General features: G+C 43.5%; 1 protein-coding gene across 4 annotated transcripts in view; it reads right to left on the reverse strand.

The window, feature by feature from the left end:
* LOC106567978 (cytospin-B-like) overlaps positions 1 to 21,668 on the reverse strand; it is a 177,955-nt gene that overhangs the window by 71,138 nt on the left and 85,149 nt on the right. For all 4 annotated transcript variants that reach the window (XM_014137917.3, XM_014137916.3, XM_014137915.3 and 1 more), the window contains one exon: positions 2,202 to 3,754. In XM_014137917.3, the coding sequence (XP_013993392.1) occupies positions 2,202 to 3,754 (1,553 nt within the window). The remainder of the gene's footprint in view (positions 1 to 2,201; positions 3,755 to 21,668) is intronic.

Here is a 21,668-nt window from a genome sequence, read left to right on the forward strand (position 1 = left end):
GCCTGGAGTTTGCCAAAAGGCACCTAAAGGACTCTCAGACAATGAGAAACAAGATTATCTGGTCTGATGAAACCAAGTTTGAACTCTTTAGCCTGAATGCCAAGCGTCACGTCTGGAGAAAACCTGACAACATCCCTACGGTAAAGCATGGTGGTGGCAGCATCATGCTGTGGGGATGTTTTACAGCGGCAGGGACTAGGAGACTAGTCAGGATCGAGGGAAATATGAACGGAGCAAAGTACAGAGAGATCCGTAACAAAAACCTGCTCCAGAGTGCTCAGGACCTCAGACTGGGGTGAATGTTCACAACCCAAAGCACGCAGCCAAGACAACGCAGGAATGGCTTCGGGACAAGTCTCTGAATGTCCTTTAGTGGCCCAGCCTGAGCCCGGACTTGAACTCGATCAAACATCTCTGGATAGACCTTAAAATAGTTGTGCAGCAACGCTCCCCATACAACCTGACAGAGCTTGAGAGGACTTGCAGAGAAGAATGGGAGAAACTCCACAAATACAGGTGTGCAACGCTTATAGCGCCATACCCAAGAAGAAGACTGTAATCGATACCAAAGCTGCTTCAACAAAGTATTGAGTAAAGGGTCTGACTATTTATGTAAATGTGATATTTCAGTTGCAAAAATGTGTAAAAACCTGTAAAAACTATTTAATCAATATTAGAATACAGCTGTAACGTAACAAAATGTGGAAAAAGTCAAGGGGTCTGAATACTTCCCGAATGCACTGGATATTTACATATATACCTCAATGTCCTCGTACCACTGCATATCGACATGGTACTGGTACCCATATAGCCAAGTTACTGTTACTCATTGTGTATTTATTATTACTTGTATTATTATGTTTTACTTTTCTATACTTTTTCTATTTTCTTTCTCTCTGCATTGTTGGGAAGGGCCTTAAGTAAGCATTTCAATGTTAGTCTACACCTGTTGTTTACGAACCATGTGATTAATAAAATTCGATTTGATTTGGAATTAAGATCCTACATCTGTACAGCTCCATCATAGGCTACAATACATGCTGGGTTACTGGGACACATACTGTGAAAGCCCCCAGGCATGATGTATTGTATTAAAAAAATATATTGATGACACAATGCATTCTCCACAGCACGTCTTCTTACAGTATGTAGAGCATGACGTTAGTGACTGAAGTCATTATTTACCGGCCTCGCCCTCACACCCATTTGTCAGGAGCCATAAGCCTGAGTCATATGTCATTCGACTTGACCTGTAAGGGTTCAGATAGGATTTATTTTATTTCAAATAGTTTTAATGTTTGATTCAACGTGTGCCAGATGGGCAGCGTTTCAACATTTGGGACTATTCCATTGGTTCCATTGCAACAGGCAGGCTCAAAGAAACGGGGCAAAAGTATTTGAAAGAAAACAAATACTATATGAACCCAGGTCTGCCCTGACTGGACCACCCCAGTGTAGAGTTAATTAGTTATGACATCAGTCAGAGGCAGCTGACTAGGACACACCCCGTGTTCACATCAACAACCACAGAAGGGACCCTAAACCCACACAGCCCAGGCTGCTGACGTGTGGTGTTGTGGAGGAAAACCACTGCTCACTCAAGCTCTCTGATCCTATAAGCAGATGAAAACAATTTCATAAAACATGAGTTCATACATTGGAAAGTGGTGAGGGAATGTGCTGAACTATAGCCACAAAGCCTGTCTTCATTAGCAATACAATATGTATCCTAATTCAAACCATCATGACAGATGAGGTATTGTGTAGGAAGCTTGTGTCCACTACAAGACCATGGTACTTGCCTACGGAGCAGCAAGAGGAACTGCCCCTCCTTACCTTCAGGCTATGCTCAAACCCTACTCCCCAACCCGAGCACTTCGTTCAGCATCCTCTGGTCTCTTGGCACTCCCATCCCTACGGGAGGGCAGCTCCCGCTCAGCCCAGTCAAAGCTCTGTTCTGGCACCCCATTGGTGGAACCAGCTTCCCCCTGAAGCTAGGACAAGAAAGTCCCTGCCCATCTTCCGAAAACATCTGAAACCCTACCTAAAGAGCATCTTAAATAACCCCACAGAACCCCGCCTCGCACCCATTCCTCACCCCGACTGCTCGAGGATGAGATGCAAATTGGTATTCTACCCACCTTGGTGAGTAATACAGTTTCTACTCTATTCTATTCTATATGGCTTGGTGTCCCACCCACCTTGGACAGCAGTCCCTGTGCGTGTTCAGTGTCAGTCTGGGCCTGTAGCAGCTCCTGCCGTAGCTCTGTTACCTCCCCCTCCAGTCTGTCTCTCTCAGAATGGGCCGCCTTCAGCAGCCTCTGCAGCTCTGTGCTGTCCCCAGCACTCTGCATGGCCTTCAGCTCCCCAACCTTCTGTCTCTCTAGGTCCACCAGGGCTTTGAGCCGTCCGTTCTCCACCCTCAGGGCATCCATTGCAGCCCTGTGTTCCTCAGCCGCCCGTGCCATCTCACCCCCGGCCTCCATCTCCTTCTCCAGCCGGCCCTGGAGGTCATCCCTCTCCTCCCTGAGGGACCTCACCTGCCCCTGGGTTTCCTGGTGCTCCTCTTCCAGGGTCCTCAGGCTCCCCGTCAGCTGCTGCTGGATGTCCACCAGCTTCTCCCTCTCAAAGTGCGAGCTATCCACCAGGTCAGTGTAGCGCTGCTCCAGCTCAGCCGCCCGGGACTCGTCCCCGCTCTGGACCTGGGCCACCTCCTGCAGCTTCCCGGCCAGGGCCTCATTCTTCTGGGCCAGCAACTCTACCCTCTCCCTCTGCTGCTGCAGCGACGTCTGTAGGAGGCCCTTCTCCTCGGCCAGGCGCTCATTCTCAGCCGTCAGCTCCTGGACCACCTGCTGTTGGTCGGCCAGCTCCTGTAGTGTTGCCTGGAGCTCCTCTGCCGTGCTGTGCTGACTTTCCTCCATCTTCTGGATCAGCTCCGTCAGGCTCTCCACTGAGGGGTCGCGACCCGGACCCTTCCCCACCCCTACACCACTGCTGCTCACTGAGTCAGACTGCGACGGGATCTTCTCAAACTCTGAGGAGTCCGGCGAGGGCGAGCCCTTGGTGATGTCACTCCCGGAGGAAACTGAGGTTTTGAGCGGGCTGGGTGTGGGTGACTTGGCTGGGGGACTAGTGTTGTTGTCTGAGGGGAGGCCGTTGACGGAGGGCTTGGAGGGGCTGGTGGTGGTGGTAGTGTTGTTGGACATAGGAGAGGCAGGAGAAGTTTCCAGGGAGAAAAGCTTCTCCTTCAGGGCCTGGTTCTCCTCCCTCAGAGCCGCCAGCTCCCTCTGGAACTTCCCGTTCTTCTCCCTCAGCTCCCCCACCAGGGCCTGGGCATCTGTGGCCTGCTGGGATAGACCTTGGCCCTGATCGGGGGCACCCTCAGGTGGGGTGGAGGGAGTGTTGTGAGGCGAGGGGGATGAAGACAACGAGGCTTTACCCCGGCAGCGCTGCAGCTCTATCCTCAGCTTGCTGATCTCAAACTCCTTGGCCTTGGCTTCGGCCAGAAGCTCCTTCACCTGGCACTCCAGGAAGCCTCTCTCCGAGCTCTCGGCGTCCCTCGGCTTTGTGGTGGTGGAGCCACGCTGGTGCTTGGCTGCCAGGGTGGCCAGGCTGGAGGTGCTGGCGCTGGGGACCATCTTCTTGGTCGTGGAGGTCCGCAGCTGGTCCCTCAGCGACACACGGTCCCTGGTCATGGTGGGGGGATTCTCCCTGGGGGCAGGGATACCAGACTTCCTGGATCCTGATTGGACGCCTGAAAAAGATGATCAAAACACACATTCAAAGTCTGCTGCTTTCTTTTTGAAAGGCCACTAGTAAAGTGGTAATGCTTTTGACTAATGCCTGTAATGTCCTTACCATTCAATAGAAACAATTTCCCACTCAGATTGAAGCTCTATTGTGATGCAATGATAATATGGTGTTGCAATTGTCATCATCAGGGGTCAATCATTCAACAGTATTCATAGATCCATTTATTTGTTTTGATGACTGAATGGCTGGCTGGTTGGCACTGTGTCTGTGTTACTGTGGCCATTGAAGGCTTCCGCCTTATAGCATTCCAGTGGGTCCACAGGCCCCGGATGGCTTTCCAGACCTCTCTCTCTCTCTCTCTCTCTCAAATACGAATAGCTTTTACTGATTCATCCCCCGCATGAGCAGGGCGCCATCTGAAAGGCTTTTATTGTTTGTTTTAAAATGATCAGCAAACAGCAACACAGACACAGGGGGTTCTTGTTACCAGGGATGACCAGGAGTGGTCCGGGGCACATGGAACGTTCCAGCACAAAGCAGCCCAGTCAGTGGACAGACACAAAAAGAGCGCTGTGTTGATGACACACTAGACTGACTGCCATCAACCCCAGAGGGCACAGACTACTGCACAGCCTGGGCAAGAAGAGATAGACCAGGCTTCTGTATAACCACATAAACAACACACACATCCACACTCGCACACACACACACACACACACACACACAAAACATTCAAGATACACTGGCACGTTGGCTCACATCCACACCTACAAACAAACACACACTCACAAACAAATAGTCTGGGTTCATTTGGAATGGAAATCCTACACCCCTCTGGGCTCTTAAAGCACTTCTCCATTGATGGGCACTTTGCAGGGACTATCACCTCTTTGTACGGGCTGGCTGTGCCTGCCAAGCCTGCCAAGCCTGCCAAGCCTCAGACAATCTCAGGGGCACAGCGCGGTTTAGCATTCTTAAAGTGGGGTTCTGTGGATGAAAAGGAGAGTGTTGCTGAGGCCGGGACCACAGAGAAAGGAGTCAGAGACCTAACTTACTTTATCAGCACTCAACTATGCTTCTATATAAAGCAAGGAGCTCGGAACTCGGTGTGCTTTCTTTTTACAATAATACAATCATAAATTGCTAAGCTTGCAAAAATAAAAATGACACATTTCTATATATATATAGCAAGGACGCTGGACACTTTCTTTTCATAATAAAATAAAATCACAATAAAACGACAAATAGTTCCAGTAAAACATTAAATATCAAAGCTATAAAAAATAACAGGGCAGATTGGCTGGCACACAGAGTGACTGTAGACAGACATTGTGGTTTGCCTTCAGTCAAAAAATAAGAACCTAACTACTCCACTTGAGTGAGAGCAAGCAAAAGCCAGTCATTTAAATGCCCATTAATCAACTTTGCATTGGTTCTCCATCAGTCAGGTCAAGTGAACTCTAGTGAATTTCCCAGTGGACTAGCCTTTGCTCTGCCAAGATCCCAGGCTGCCATTAAAAATCTATAATCACTTACTTCTCTGTGCATTTTACAGTGGATGCATTCACTACAGACAGAATGAGGCCATACACGCCTAAATTATGTATTATCACATGGAAGATTTTAACATTTTAACAGCTACTTGTTTATGAATAAAGACTGTGATGAAATCAGTTGTGCTAGGTTAAAAAACGACTACATCATAATACATTACAGATTTACATATTAAGATGTTTGGGGATGCATGTACTGTATGTGTATAAACAGAAACTGACAGACAGACTGACACACACACACACACACACACACACACACACACACACACACACACACACACACACACACACACACACACACACACACACACACACACACACACACACACACACACACACAGTTCACAACTCCCTTACATCTCTGCACTGTGGCAAAGACAGCATATAGGCCAGACCTATAGGTCATGTGCCAATTGCTCTTATTCTTATTATATAACATATAAGGGAAGAGTAACAGAAGGAAAGTGAAAGAGAGGGAGAGATGAATAAAAGGAGAGTGAATGAGAGAGAGGCAGATGTGTTTAAGCTCAGTCCGTTTCCATTAAGATGACTAATGTTTGGGGTTGAAGTGGGACTCTGGGACATCTCCCATTCACAGCCCCCACATACAGTAACGTTCTCCTTCTACTTCCCAGTCCAACTGAATAAAACCCATATGGACTGTATAAACTCACTTTCCTCGTTGGAGGACTCACCTCCCTTTTACCATGACTTCACTACAGCTTGTCCCTGCGCACATAGCCATGACATAAATCTGTGTGCAAAACAAGCCAACTAATACGTGAACATTTACAATACATTAAAATATAATACAGAGAAAGGAAGGCTGGTTGGAACACAGCCATTCTGACCATTTCTGAAAGTTGAAAACAATAGCACATTTTTGTGGACCTGTAAACAGATTGTTGGAATTCAATAATGTTTTGCATTTACTTTTTCCAGAACCTAAATATGCTGCACTGACAGCGTATTCTAAAACATTGAATATATATATTTTTTACTGCAGTAGAGCTTACAGTGGTAGCCTACACACTTCAATGCAAAAGATCAACTGCCTGTTTAGCTGTTAAATCCTATTGTATGTCATAAACCACGCTCCCTGTCGAATGGATAGGCTAGGTTAGAGCAAAGACTTCTAATTATAATAGCCTATCTAATAGGCCCAATTAAATGAGAGATGCGCCTGGTCATTTGTTGTATGGATAGTGAGGTGAAATAGAGAGTAACTGTTGCTTCGTGAGGTATCTCTACATGAAAATACATGACCTAAGTGATTGATAGTTGGTAATCAACAGTCATAAAAGTATGCCTTATTTATTTTGAAGACCTACAAAATAGTGATTCTGTCAGACAGCAGACGCAGCAGCTCTATGGAGACGAGATGATGACTTGGAATGAAATAATAAAGTCATCAAATAAAACAAATGTAATATAGACTATACAACAACTGAGATATTTTAGTAAAGTAAAGTGAATAAATTATGGTTAATAAGTGAGCTGTAATGGGCAGTCACTACCATCATGGGACTTTTATTGATTGTTTTATTCTGTGTTGTTACAGAATTCAACCACATAATGCGTAGTGCATTTAACGTTTGCATTTTTTTCTGAAACCGAAATCGGAAACCGTGATTATAAAAAAAAAAAGTAAAGCCTACAAACGTCAATGGAAAAGGTCAAACGTTTGTTCTATCGTTAAACTGTGCATCAGATTGGATCACAATGAGCAAAATACTTCAAATAGCTGGATCTATTTACTAATGTGAAGTAGGCCCAATAAATGAGTGAAGGGATGAATGGTAGCCTATCCAAACTTGTTGTAGGCCTATAGGCTATTTCAAGAGTTGCCTATGAAACCATCACAGTCAGAAAAGGTGAGGAGTTTTTATATACCTATTTCAAATTATCTTAGAATGCAAAGATAAAATAAAGAGATTTTTGATCTCTTCTTACTAACGGCAAATTATTAAATCTTGTTATTATATTTAACTACCTGTTTTATATGTCATCATATATCATATATATTTATATGTCATCATATATTCCTCATTTGCACAAGGCTACTACTAGGCTTCTTTTGCCTTCTTGCAATGCAATACTTCAACCACTAGAAACTGTGCGTACGCATGGGCTACAGTGTGCGGGAGGACAAGCACATTCTCATGTGAAATTCAGTTTTAATAAATTCAAAATTTCGCGTGAAAACTGGCTCACACATATTTTGGGGCATATTTTGTGCATTCGCAACGTTTACAAATGAGGCCCCAGACCTGGGTTCAAATAGTTTTTGAAATAGTGCTTGATGGAGCTTGCCTGGCACATTAGAGCCAATGGAATAGTTCCAAATGTGCAAACCCAATCCATCTGGCAGACAGGCTTAATTGAACGCTCAAAGTATTTGAAAGAAAACAAATACGAGTTTATTTCTCATTCCACATCTCATATAAAGAGGCCAAACAATGGAACCCTCTCTCTCTCTTACTCTCTCTCACTCTCTCTCTCACCCTTTCTCTCACTCAGTGTTACTGTAGCCAAACCTTCCCTGTCCAAAAGGAGGGTTCGGTCTCACATAGAGCCAGGCATGGGCAGTGATAGATAGTGGCACAGTTGGCCATGCAGCCTCAAGGCCAAGACAGAGCAGCTGCTCAATGGGAATCATCTCATCTTATCCTCATCAAACAGTCCGCCAGTCTCAGAGGAGAGCAGAGGCATGCTTTATCCAGGAGAGGTGCCAGATGCTAGCTGGGCTATAAAAGGGGGGTGATAGGAAGAAGAACATTGAAGAAAAGCCTCAGTGCCTCAATTTATCTATGCTGAGATCAACATGGTTGATACAGTGCAGAAGATAGACCTATTTGACTTTTCTCTTCCAACACAACATATAAAACCATGTCTTAAAACTGTTGACTGATACATTTCTGTAACCTTATAGAACCTTACAGGGTGTGTAACTTCTAAACCTCTTACCTAAGCCTACTTTCAGGGTATTCATAAATCACATAAAGTTATCCTCATGATCCATCATATGTTTCACAATTTAAAAGAAGGTAAAAGGAAAGCACAAACAAGACAAGCTGTGAATTAATAGCCAACTATTTAAAATCCTCAGTTGGGACAAACACTTCCTGACTCCAAAGTTATCTGGGCCTGACTTGCCAAGCCTTTGACAGACAATGACAACTCCTTATTTTTAGTGGTTACTGAAACGGTGAGAGGGAGAGAAAGTGGGGGAGAAAAAGAGAGATGAGAGAGAAAGGCTGAGAGTAAGAGAGAGAGCGAAAAAAAATCTATGGAGAGATAGCGAGTGACTCGTTTCAAGAAACTACGCGTATGTCGCATGTCACTAGTTCACAGGAGCAGCATTTGAACGTAAACATGTATTTTTTTTTAAATCAATATACGTTTTTTTTGTTTGTAGAAATGCCTTCTGGAACATGTGAACCTTCATATGCATTAATAACAAACTTGTATTCCATCCATAAATATGAATAAAATTGTTAAATTACAAGCCTAGTTGGTGTAGCCATGGAAAAAGTCAAGAACCTTCCCACTGGCCATGATTGGCTGAGATAATGCATGGGCTGGACATGCTGGGAGATGAGTTTGGATTGGTCTGGCAAGTAGCATGCTTCTGTCTATAACGTGAGCTGTTCAGTATGTGTTGACAGTCCTTTCTACCGCGCCATTTTTGAAAGATAACGTTAGCCGTCTAGAACTACAAAAGTTTTGCAACTTTTGTCAACAACATTGATGCCCTAAATTTAGCTGGTGCAATCAACAGATCAGTAGGAAAAAGTGATGGGCTACTTTCTGCACACACCACGGTCAGTATGAACCGGAGTGACTTGACACAAAGCTGGCCAAACAAGATGTAGCTACAAGCAAAATGGGAGTTAAATGGCTCCAGTCTGCCGTGAAGCGTTCATCCTTGTAAACGGGTAAGAGTCTAGCTACATTTTCCAGATATAAGTTTCTAATTTTGTCAGAAAGTTGTTTTCATCGCAAGTTAAAGTGTACTGTTTGTTAGCTAGCAAACGTTAGCTTGCTGGATCGCTAGTTAACGTCATGTGTATGATCTGTGTTACAATATTATTCGAATCAGAAAACCATTTGCATTGCTAGTTATAGCCTAATGCTAACTAGCTAATATTGAACCTAGTTTGTTAGGTTTAACTACCTGCAGATTCATACTACAGCTATGACAATGTCTGTATTGGTAGTAGTATGAGTTGGGGTTATGCCGGTTCATTGTTTAGCTAGCTAGCTACATGTCTAAACAGAAGTTTCTACTTTGGCTGGTTTACTACATGACCCATCAAATTAGCAGGTGTATCTGGGGGTGATTAAGGTGATCTACTGTGTTTCATGAACATGTGTACATGTCTAGACGATAGTGACCCATCCACTTAGCTAGATGTGGTGAGGGGTGGTTATAGCATTTCCTTCACATGACCCATCAATTTAGACAAGTGTGTCAGGTAAGCGTCATCTAAAAATATAAAATATTTAGAAAATATTTTTATCTGGACACTTTCTGTTTTTGATATTGCTACTATGCAAGTACTATCACTCTACCGTTTACATCTTCTGTATCCTCTGCATGTGACAAGTAAACATAGATTTGATTTGATAAAGTGTGTGTTTACCACATGACCTCACATGTGAATTCTTAGAGATGGGTGGGGCTAAGGCTTAAGAGGGTGTGAACGATACTGAAGGGGTGTAGACAAAGAAGAGCTCTCCAGTAGGTGTACCAAAACATTCAAGGGCCATTTTCTCAGAAGTGGGTTTACAAGTTTATCAACTTTCCCATTGTTCCTCAACTGCAGTGTACGATATACCATTTTCTAGCTCTGAGTCTCTACTTTTATCCAATGTAAAAAATACAATTTCAAATGTTGCTACATAAGACCGACTTGAGGCGGTCGGTCACATATATACAAAAGTATGTGGACACCCAGAGTACTGTGCGTAAAAAATTGTCTGTCCTGAGTTGCAACAATTACTAATGAGTTCCAAATTGCCTCTGGAAGCAACGTCAGCAGAATAACTGTTTGTCTGGAAATTCATGAAATGGGTTTCCATGGCCGAGCTGCCATACACAAGCCTAAGATCACCATGCGCAATGCCAAGCATCGGCTGGAGTGGTGTAAAACTCGCCGCCATTGGTCTCTGGAGCAGTGGAAACCCGTTATCTGGAGTGATGAATCACGCTTCACCATCTGGCAGTCCGACAGATGAAACTGGAGGTTTGGAGGATGCCAGGAGAACGTTACCTGCCCCAATGTATAATGCCAACTGTAAAGTTTGGTGGAGAAGGAATAATGGTCTGGGACTGTTTTTCATGGTTCGGGCTGGGAACCTTAGTTCCAATGAAGGGAAATCTTAACACTACACCATACATTGACATTCTAAACAATTCTGTGCTTCCAACTTTGTGGCAAGAGTTTGGGGAAGGCCCTTTCCTGTTTCAGTATCGGAAGGCCACAAAAAGCGAGGTCCACACAGAAACGGATTGTCGAGATCGGTGTGCAATAACTTGACTGGCCTGCACAGAGCCCTGACCTCAACTCCATCAAACACCTTTGGGATGAATTGGATGCCGACTGCGAGCCAGGCCTAATCGCCCAACATCAGTGCCCAACCTCACTAATGCTCTTGTGGCTGAATGTTAGCAAATCCCTGCAGCAATGTTCCAACATCTAGTGGAAAGCCTTCCCAGAAGAGTGGAGGCTGTTATAACAGCAAAGGGGGACCAACTCCATATTAATGCCCATGATTTTGGAATGAAACGTTCAACGAGCAGATGTCCACATACTTTTGGTCATGTGTAAATCCTCCAACACCTCTGGAGACTGGCTCTCATTGATAGCAAAGTGTAAATAATGTGAAACACTAGCTTTGGAGAGAAAGAGAAATACTGCTGCCAAGTAGAATGGTCTTTCTGTCATGTTGAGGAACAAGAGAAAGGCTACTACACAACATTTTGTGACAGAGTTTTCTTTTTTGTGCTCATTTGGTAAGAAACTAATATTCACAATAGTGAATCATGGACTAATCATTGCAGGATAGGGGGTTTTGGAGGAGAAGCCACAGTAACAGGATTTAGATTGCAGGCAGCCAAATGAAGCCGGCAGTGAAAGCCAAGGCTTGACCAAAGTCATTAACCCAAACTCCAACTTTTAACTTAAAACATTCATGTTTCTACACAGAATACCGCTGACATGCCAGAAAACACACGTCCACACAGAGAGAACCATTGTTAGTAACCCCACTTCTGATCTCGAGTCCTGTTGAAATGGCTTCCTGAAATTATCGGAAATTATTGCTTTGTTTACATTAAGTAATTGTTTAATTAATTAATAACACACAGTGTGAGTACCTCATCACAATAATGCACTCTGGTCCATATCTATCTTTTTAATGAAGATGAGGTTTTAAATTACAGATCGGCAGGGGACGTGTGCCTCAGTGGCTTCTGGACACCATCGTTACCAGCCAGCCAAGCCAAGCCAGCAGCCAAGAGGTAACAGGCTGCATTGTGAGGGGAAGGAAAGGCAGCCCCCAGCCCAGCTGTCTTTAATTTCATTTACACGGGGGGACAGGAGAGGGAGTGACGATGACAGATAAGTGGCCGGGGCCAGTCAGGCCGGTCAAGTGTCAGAACCGTTGGCATCTGCAATGACACAGTGGTACCGTCAGTCAGTGGCTGACTGCTATCACGAAGGAATGAATGACCTTTGAAAGGGAAAGAATCTCCCTCAGTCTCATTTCCACACCACACACACACACACACACACACACACACACACACACACACACACACACACACACACACACACACACACACACACACACACACACACCCCCCTAGCCCGCCCCCTCTGGAGTTCCAGGAAGTGTAGTCTAATGTTTTCCAGTCAGGTGGACGTGGGGGGTACAGAGCAGTCAGATGAAAAATAATATCCGTCTCTCTCTGTCTGGGGTTTCCTGTTGACCAGGCAGCAACTGGACAGGACGTAGCCTGGTGGTCCCAGATCTGTTTGTGCTGTCTTGGCAACTCAACACAGGAGTTGGCAAGATGGCACAAACAGATCTGTGACCAGACTAGACAGGACGGGATGGGGAGTGATTGGGTAAACTGGAGCTTATCTCTCAGGCCCTGGGCTCACACAGGCATTCCACTCTTCTTGCTGGTGCGGAAGACAAGACTCACAGTGGGGTTTCCATATGCGTCACTGTGATACAGGAAATGGTCAGCCAGGATGGTCAGTCAGTCAGGGACAGGGGAGGCAAACGTTAATGTTAGCTGTCACAGTCCAAGGGACACATCATCCTCCAGACCTTGATTCAAATAGTATTTGTGTTCTTTTAAAGACTAACGGTTCCTTTGGTTCCATCATCAGACAAACCTCAGACAACAATTAAAATCATCATCCTAACTCTTCTAGCAGAAATAGATACCGCCAACTATGAGTTAGCCAAGAAACACAGACTCTAGCATTGTTTTTCAACTTTACTTGCAATACTATAGTAAGTACAGATATTCTACTAACGTTCCTGAAACTCGGACAGACGGTCTAAATTCACCCTGGCCAAAACTTAATCTCTTGGCCTGTGTCTCAGGTCTCAAAGACTTAACTGGACAGATATTCCACAATAGTTCCTCCATATGAGTTGATGAAAGCTCTAGCCTAAATGCCCTTACACTGGGCTTTTTTCTGGCCAAAACATAATCTCTTGGCCCCAAGGTCCCAGGTCCCAAAGACTTTGGGTTAGATTCAGGACATGACATCATAATGTGGAGGAGGAGAGTGCATAGTATGATTAGAGAGCGGATCTGCAGATCACATCTGATTTAAAGCCCAGAATGTTCTAGAATGTCACCAGATACATTTTATGGGCCTACTATAGCAGATAGCAGAAGGGGATATAGTAGAGGCAGGCACTCAATGAATGCAGGATTTCAATAAACCCCCTATTTCCCATAGTCTACAACAGTATACCACTTAAGAGGCACGTCAATGAATAGGAATCTGATTTGTGCACTGTTTGAAGGATGGTGTAATTGCATTTGCCGGTGATCGGAAGTGGTGTAAATCAGGTAAATGGTCTAGTTTCACAGACAGTTACCAGGACCATGGAGGATAAGCAGCAGCTGTAACAGACATCACTTTGTGAGTGTCAGCTTAAGGGCTGGTTTAGAAGTAGTGTACAAAAGTCCTGGGTTTAGACCAGAAGGTCCTCGCCTGGCTTTGCATGGGCTCTCCAGACTATTGAGCTTAGGAAATTATTGCATTGGGGATTTGACTGGATATATTATCTGCACTTGGGAAAAGTCCAGTATCTGCAGATCCACAGATACTCAAACCCAACAAACGCTTCCCTTGTTCTTTGTGATTCTATCTTTATATCTTTATTCCTGCAGATCATACATGCTGCCATCACGTCTATGGGATTATTACCATAGTACCATAACCTCCCCAGTCCCCACCATAGATTGGAAGCCATAATTATATCCAGGGGGCTCAGATAACATGCTCTCCAATTGTCTGCTTCAGCATGATTGCACATCTCGATCCAAGAATTTGCTTTAAAACCAAACAACTGTGAACAGAAGGCGCAAATGTAAAATTGAGGCCGCATTGATGGTCATTGGAACTATAGATATCCATCCTATAGTAGTTGCATAATATGTGGAGTACATACAGTTTAAGCTATAATACAAAGTCCATGCCGTATGTCATGCACAATCAACGTGGCACACTGTATCAACAACATGTTTGAGTTGAGTAAAGGGAAGGAATTAGAGGCTTTTTAAAGAGTTTAAGGGTTGCTTTAAAATTCTGTTGACCAATCAGAAAATATTAATGTGAACTAACTTGGAGAAAGAATGGAGGTAAAGAGTTAGTTTGGCATGTCTGGCTGTGAAGGATAAGTAGTAGGGTCGGTGTGGAGAGACAGAGAGTGGATGGAATCTGTCACCACATTGGCTGCGGTGATATTTTCCCTGCTGGGGCTGGCCAATAATCCTGCATATAAATAAATAAAGAGGGAGAGGGAGAGGGAGAGGGAGAGGGAGGGAGAGAGAGAGAGAGAGGGAGAGAGAGAGAGAGAGAGAGGGAGAGGGAGAGAGAGAGAGAGAGAGAGAGAGAGAGAGAGAGAGAGAGAGCAGAATGGATGGGCTTTGGCTGGGCTAAATAGAGACTGTAAATCACTCAGTGGAGCGAAAGAAGTAGAGTTACCGTATGTATGGGATCAAAAAGCTGACTCACTTATAGAGGGTTATATTTTGACTTGTGATGGTTCGGAAATATACTGTACACACACCATATAGAAAACCCACTACTTGATTACACAGAGATGGGGAATTGCTGGTCTTGCTGTGCCGGAACCAAAACAATTTGAAACACCAAGAGCAGAAAGGCAGCAGGGAAGGAGTAGAGGAGTAGAGCCCAGGGCTAGTATTCACAACAACCTCTACTGTAAGCAGAAGTAAAATACCCCATACTCATGTATCCCTGTGTCCAAGTCATTATGGGTAGTGAGTGACTCTAATGTCAGCAAGTGGCATATCATTCATCAAATACTGCTGAGAAGTGGACTCTCTTTTTTTAATAACAGCAACACCTGCAAGTCTGCACTATACAGTGCCTTCAGAAAGTATTCATACCCCTTCTTATTGCACTTTGTGTTGTGTTACAGCCTGAATTCAAAATTGATTACTTTTTTTTCTCTTCTCACCCATCTACACACAATACTCCATAAGTGGAAACATGTTTTTAGAAATGTTTGTACATTTATTTAAAATGAAATACAGAAATATCTCATTTACATAAGGATTCTCACCCCTGAGTCAACACTTTGTACAAGCACCTTTGGCAACAATTACAGATGGGAGTCTTTTTGGGTAAGTCTCTAAGAGTTTTGCACACTTGAATTGTACAATATTTGCCCATTATTCTTTAAAAATGATTCAAGCTCTGTCAAGTTGATTGTCGATCGTTGCTAGTCAGCCATTTTCAAGTCTTGCCATAGACTTTCAAGACGATTTTAAGCCAAAAGTGTACAGGAACATTCAATGTCGCCTTGGTAAGCAACTCCAGTGTAGATTTGGCCTTGTATTTTAAGTTGTGGTCCTGCTGAAAGGTGAATTCGTCCCCCAGAATCTGTTGGAAAGCAGACTGAACCAGGTTTTCCCTCTAGGATTTTGCCTGTGCTTATAGCTGTATTCCATGTATTTATATTAAAGAAAACTCCCTAGTCCTTGCCGATCACAAGCATACCAATAACGTGATGCAGCCACCACCGTGCTTGAAAATATGAAGAGTGATACTCAGTGATGTGTGCTGTTGGATTTGCCCTAAACATAACGCTTTGTTTTCAGGACCGAAAGTTAATTTCTTTGTCACATTTTTTGCTGTATTACTTTTGCAGTAGTGCCTTGTTGCAAACTGGATGCATGTTTGGAAATATTTTAATTTCTGTATAGGCTTCCTTCTTTTCATGGTGAAATCACTGTGCAGTTTTCTTCCTCTCTGGCAACTGAGTTAGGAAGGAAGCCTGTATCTTTGTAGTGACTGGGTCAATTTATATACCATCCAAAGCCCAATTTAATAACTTCACCATGCTCAAAGGGATATTCAGCATTTCCTTTTTTTATCTACCCATCGGTGCCCTTCTATGCGAGGCACTGAAAAACCTCCCTGGTCTATGTGGTTGAATCAGCGCTTGAAATGCACTACTCAATTGATGGACCTTACAAATAATTGTATGTGTGGGGTACAGGGATGGGGTAGTCATTCAAAAATCACATTAACCACTATTATTGAACACAGAATGAGCCCATGCAACTTATTATGCAATTTGTTAAGTACATTTTTACTCCTGAACTTATTTAGACTTGCCATAACAAAGGGGTTGAATATTCAAGACGTTTCAGCTTATATAATTTTTTTTGTTTCTAAAATGTTCTACAAACAAAATTCCACGTTTACATTATGGGGTGGTATGTGTGGATCATTGACACAAAATCTAAATGTAATCAATTTTAAATACAGGCTGTAACACAACAAAATCTGGAAAAAGTAAAGAAGTGTTGTAGCGATGTGCGCTGAGAGTCGGGAAGCAAGTTCAGGGAGTGAGTGATTTAATCAATAAACAAAACATAATACAAAACAAGAAACACGATGAACGCACAGACATGAAAAAGAAACAATGACAACTGGGGAAGAAACCAAAGGGAGTGACATATATAGGGAAGATAATCAAGGAGGTGATGGAGTCCAGGTGAGTGTCATTATGCGCGTAACCATGGTGATAGGTGTGCACCATAACGAGCAGCCAGGTGACCTAGAGGCCGGAGAGGGAGCACACGTGTGAATACTTTCTGAAGGGACTGTAGCTGTTGAAATGCCATGGAAATAGCACTTTGAGCCAAAATGCATGATGTGCTTTGCTTTGGGGAGTTGGCAAGCCACAATAGACAAATGTATTACATTTATATTCAATTCTGAAGGAAGGATGTTCCTTTTGAGGGTATAAACTGAACTAATGTGCATGCTAATTATATAGCCACAGCATCCCCTTTACTGAGGAACTCTGCTTTGAGGTACATTCTCTACAAATGGCATCAATTTGATACAGACATCAGTGCATGAGCACATCGCATGAGATTGGAAGATTTTGTTATTTTCTCCAGAAAGGGTAAAGGGGGACAGCGACAGCTAAAACGTCTATCTGCTAAAACAAAGGGATTGACATCAGATGACCATTTTTAGAAATGAAACACTTGATTAGCCAAGATACAGCCAGAGGACAACTCGTCATGGGTTTGTTCGGGTTCAACATCAATCGACAAATCAAAACATCTCAACCTTTCAATTTGATGCTCAAGCTGGTCATGTTAATCTTGGTATTTCACACGCTTGCAGGCTCTGAAAACTTGGTTTAGAATTATTTTTATATTTTTTTATCATTCAGAATATTCGAGTACAACATCCAACACATCAGCCTTACTTGATTTCTATTTTCTAATTTAAACGTTTCTCCATGACTTTTACATTTCTCTCATCATCCAAATACACATCCTACATGATTTAGAAAACGATTAAGTATTTGAGATTATTTTTCCTGGAACAATCCCTGTAAAGGATGAAATGTAATATATGTGTGGGTTTAGGATTAATCTGAAATTGGGAGAGAGATTTCCACAAGCAGGATTTAGAAGGTATTATTGAAAAAAAGACACCTCCGTTCCCCACCCTTTTCCATAGTAACCAAAAGGCAAACAAATGATATTTTCTGGTAATAGTAAGGATATCGCCATATGCCACAAACAGGCAGTGTCTGAAATGAAATGTTTACCACGAGACAAACAACTTAATCAAGTAGGAGACATTTCTGTGTGCTTACTGTGAAAAGTAAAACTGATAGTGATGGTGTGACCAGGCTGGTCTGCTGACGGCTGCTTGGCTCAGCTGAGGAGAACATCACAAACAAATTAATCTCGGAACCCACAACCCAGGACCAAATATTGCATGCGCTGGCCAGCTACTCATGAAAACAGTCCCGGGAGACTACAAACAAATATGGTCTGTGGCTGGAGATGACAGAGCAGACAGCCATGGAGAGAACAAACAGGAAAGGATTGGATTATCCTTCACAGTCTAGCTGAAGGAAATCCATAACTAGACATTGAGAGATACTGTACACACAAACTTCTGAGGAGATGTTTGAAATGCCTCACACACAAAAACTGTTGTAAAGACTGGGATGCTGCTTACATGGCAAATCCAACTAAATCTGTCTTTGAGGGTCAATGAGGGTGGGCTACATGCAGACAGTTCTGACCATGCTTCTAAAAATGATTCACAGATAGCCATTCTGCAGTTAGTGCTTTAATGTCTGTGTAGTGTGTACTGGGTATGGGCCCATGTTTCACCACACACAAACAGGACATTTAAACAGGACACACCTTGCTTTGCAAACACAGAACAGCCCTTTGTTTACAGTACAGTACTGGCTCCTAACTGCTGTGGTGGAAACAATGGCGGTCAGTGCCGTTTAAGCTGAGGGAGGACACATTTTTCTTTTTCATGATCATGGCCTTATTTCTATTACAGCATATTGGATGAATCTCATTCATATTCCATTCACCCCGTTCAATGTAACAGCGATAGGTTTAGGCTACTACATTATACAAAATGTTTCCCTATACCCATCATAAGGTTTCTACAACCAAGCCTATGAATTAAAGTTTACAATGTAGGTGCACACAGGTCGAGAGACACATTTGAGGTCACAGACGGTGACACATGGAAAGACAGTGACATTTAATACCGCCTTACACACTCTTGCCTGCATATAGCTGATATAGGGTGTAATCATTAGTCCAGCAGTTGCAAACAAGAGTTTCTATTGGACAAATTCAGGTATGTTTATCCCCGTTTTATTCCATTTGCTTCCGTTTAAGAAACGTTTTTCAACAGAATCGGCGGAATGAATACACCCCTGATCACACGTAAACACAGTTAACTTTCATATCAGCCACTTCGTATTCCTTGTCGCATCTATGCGCTCTCCTCCTCTCACCTCTTCCCTTCGCTTGTTGACTTCAATGCACAACACATCAGCTGTATGTGACCAGGCGAAAAAACCTTTCCAAGCCAAACCGCTTCACACAGCCTACATCGTTGTCACCATATTAGGTAAAGTAACATAGCTAATAGAACTAACGCGTTAGTAAACCCGCTACAATCATGCAGTAACGTTACAATGTACAGTCAGTAAGCAGTTACACCGGCGGGCCCCTGTGGCAAGAAATTAGTAATACAAAAAGCTTACTTGACTTGGAAGAGTTCCAGTTGTGTTGGGAAGTCATAGCCATAGAAATTAATTCATTAAAAACTGTTCAACTAATGTCTTTCTCTCTGAGTCAACTACTCACCACGTTATACACTGCAGTGCTAGCTGTAGCTTATGCTTTCAGTACTAGATAATTCTCTGATCCTTGATTGGGTGGACAACATGTAAGTTCATGCTGAAAGAGCTCTGATAGGCTGGAGGACGTCCTCCGGAATTTGTCATAATTACTGTGTAAGTCTATGGAAGGGGGTGAGAACCATGAGCCTCCTAGGATTTGTATTGAAGCTAGCTGTCCTCCGGCTACGCCATGTTGCTACCCTACAGGGTGCTGTTGAGGCTACTGTAGACCTTTTTTGCAAAATAGTGTGTTTTAATCAATTATTTGGTGACGTGATTATATTTAGTATAGTTTTATCTAAAAAGGCTAACTTTTTAAATGTTTTACAATTGTCATTGTTTATGAAATTCACTGAGGAGGATGGTCTTCCCCTTCCTCCTCTGAAGAGCCTCCACTGGGTGGGAACCAGGAACGCCTCATTAGTGCTACTTCCAGACCTGGGTTGAAATATTATTTTAAATCTTTATTTCTGTTTTATAGTTTTATATTTTTTGTAACTATTTGTGCCAGATGGGTGGGGTTTGCAGCCTAGCGGTTAAGAGTGTTGGGCCAGTAACCGAAAGGTCGCTGGTTCGAATCCTCGAGCCAACAAGGTAGAAAAAAACTGCCGTTCTGCCCTTGATCAAGGCAGTTAACCATCAACAACAACTGCTCCCCGGTCGCCGATGATGTCGATTAAAGCAAACCCCGCACACCTCTGATTCAGAGAGGTTGGGTTAAATGAGGAAGAAACATTCCGGTTGATTGCATTCAGTTGTGCAACTGACTAAGTATCCCTTTTCCCTTTTTATTGGTCCATTAAACCAGAGGGTCAATCAAACACATATCAAATACTTAAATTATTTTTAATAGTATTTTAACCTGGTTCTAGCTACAGCAACTCACTGAGACTCCTCTTCTTGGTCTGTTTCCTGAATCCTGATGTTGGTCTGTCTCCAATAAGAATCTCTATGCAACAAAATAGAGCTGATGCTGCAGAATCCTTGTCTTTCTTTGCACATTCTTTGGTGTGTTTTGCTAATGCTCATCGTGTCATGGTCTGACTCTGCCCAGCTAAGTCTTGAAGAGTATTTGCCAGGTGCAACGGATCTAGACAATATCACTACGATTTCAGCAGCAGAGTGATATCGATGTGAAGAGGAACGTCCTGTTTCTCACAGACAGTTATCGATGTCAACATGACAGAGCGTCTTATCTATGTACGAGAGGCTTATCTTGAACGTTCTGAAGAAGAAATGCTGGAAATGAAACCACTGGGAGATGTGTTGGGATCTCAGTGTGGATCACCCTGACTCTTTTGTTCTGCGCTGGACTGATTACACATCTACCAAAGTTGCTATGGTTACTACAAGCCAGCATTATACGGTTGGGTTCGACACGATAGTGTGAAAAGGGCAGGCCTATAATAGTCTGGGTGAGTCAGACAGTACAGGCAGTACAATAGGCTAAATGTCATAATAAAATGCATCCCTTGCAGTGACATGAGGAATGTGAGAGACAATGGCTTGATTGCCTTGCATGTATGAAAGCAGCCAGCTGTCAGGGAGGTGTGGTGTGTGAAATTTGCTGATGTCCTCGCCTGAGAACTCACCAGCACGTTGCCGCCCATCTGCAGGTAATCGCTTTGCATAAACTGAACTCTACGTTACACTCGTTCTCTCCCTCTCTCAGCAGAAACTCTCTCTGTTTCCTGCCTCAACTGGCACAGGTGCACAGACACAGGGATGTGTACATGCCTCGCATACCACCCCACCAACACACACGCATGCTTAAACACACACCGTATTATGACTGAAGATCATACTACGGTAAATGTGATAAGTCTACTAATGTGAACGTGTCAGGTCAGGAACAGACATTTATCAGAACAATGAAAAATGTACTTTCTCTGTAGACACACTGCAAGTCTGAGAAACAAAAGCCTGTGTTATCACAGTCTGATTAGCATGGTTATGTAGTGTTGTTTTGGTTGAGGAATCTTTCCTGTGGGCCTCTCCAGCACCGTGTGTAGTAGACTATCCTATCGCTCTCCTTCACTGACACTTCTGATGCTCAAGAGTGAGCAAAGTCTACAAACAGTCATGTTGTTCCAGTGACCACTGTTATTACTGCAGTGGTATCACATAAAAACACCCTAGTACTATCAACCGCTTCTCTGCTTTCTCAACATTTTGGCAGCTTTTCCTGCACGACCACTACCTCCAAACATCCCGGCTATGCTGCATGGGCGAGGATCCCACAGGACCGTGAAAGCTCACTTTCCTTTTTTGAGCATGAGAAATGCTCCAACCCTCCCTGTATCTCTGTCTCGCCCTCCCTCTCTCTTTCTCTCTCCCCTCTCTCTCTCTGACTCCCCCTCTCACCTCACTGGACAA

The sequence above is a fragment of the Salmo salar genome, chromosome 13 (assembly GCF_965601325.2).
Source record: "Salmo salar chromosome 13, fSalSal1, whole genome shotgun sequence".
NCBI classification, from domain to species: Eukaryota; Metazoa; Chordata; class Actinopteri; order Salmoniformes; family Salmonidae; genus Salmo; species Salmo salar.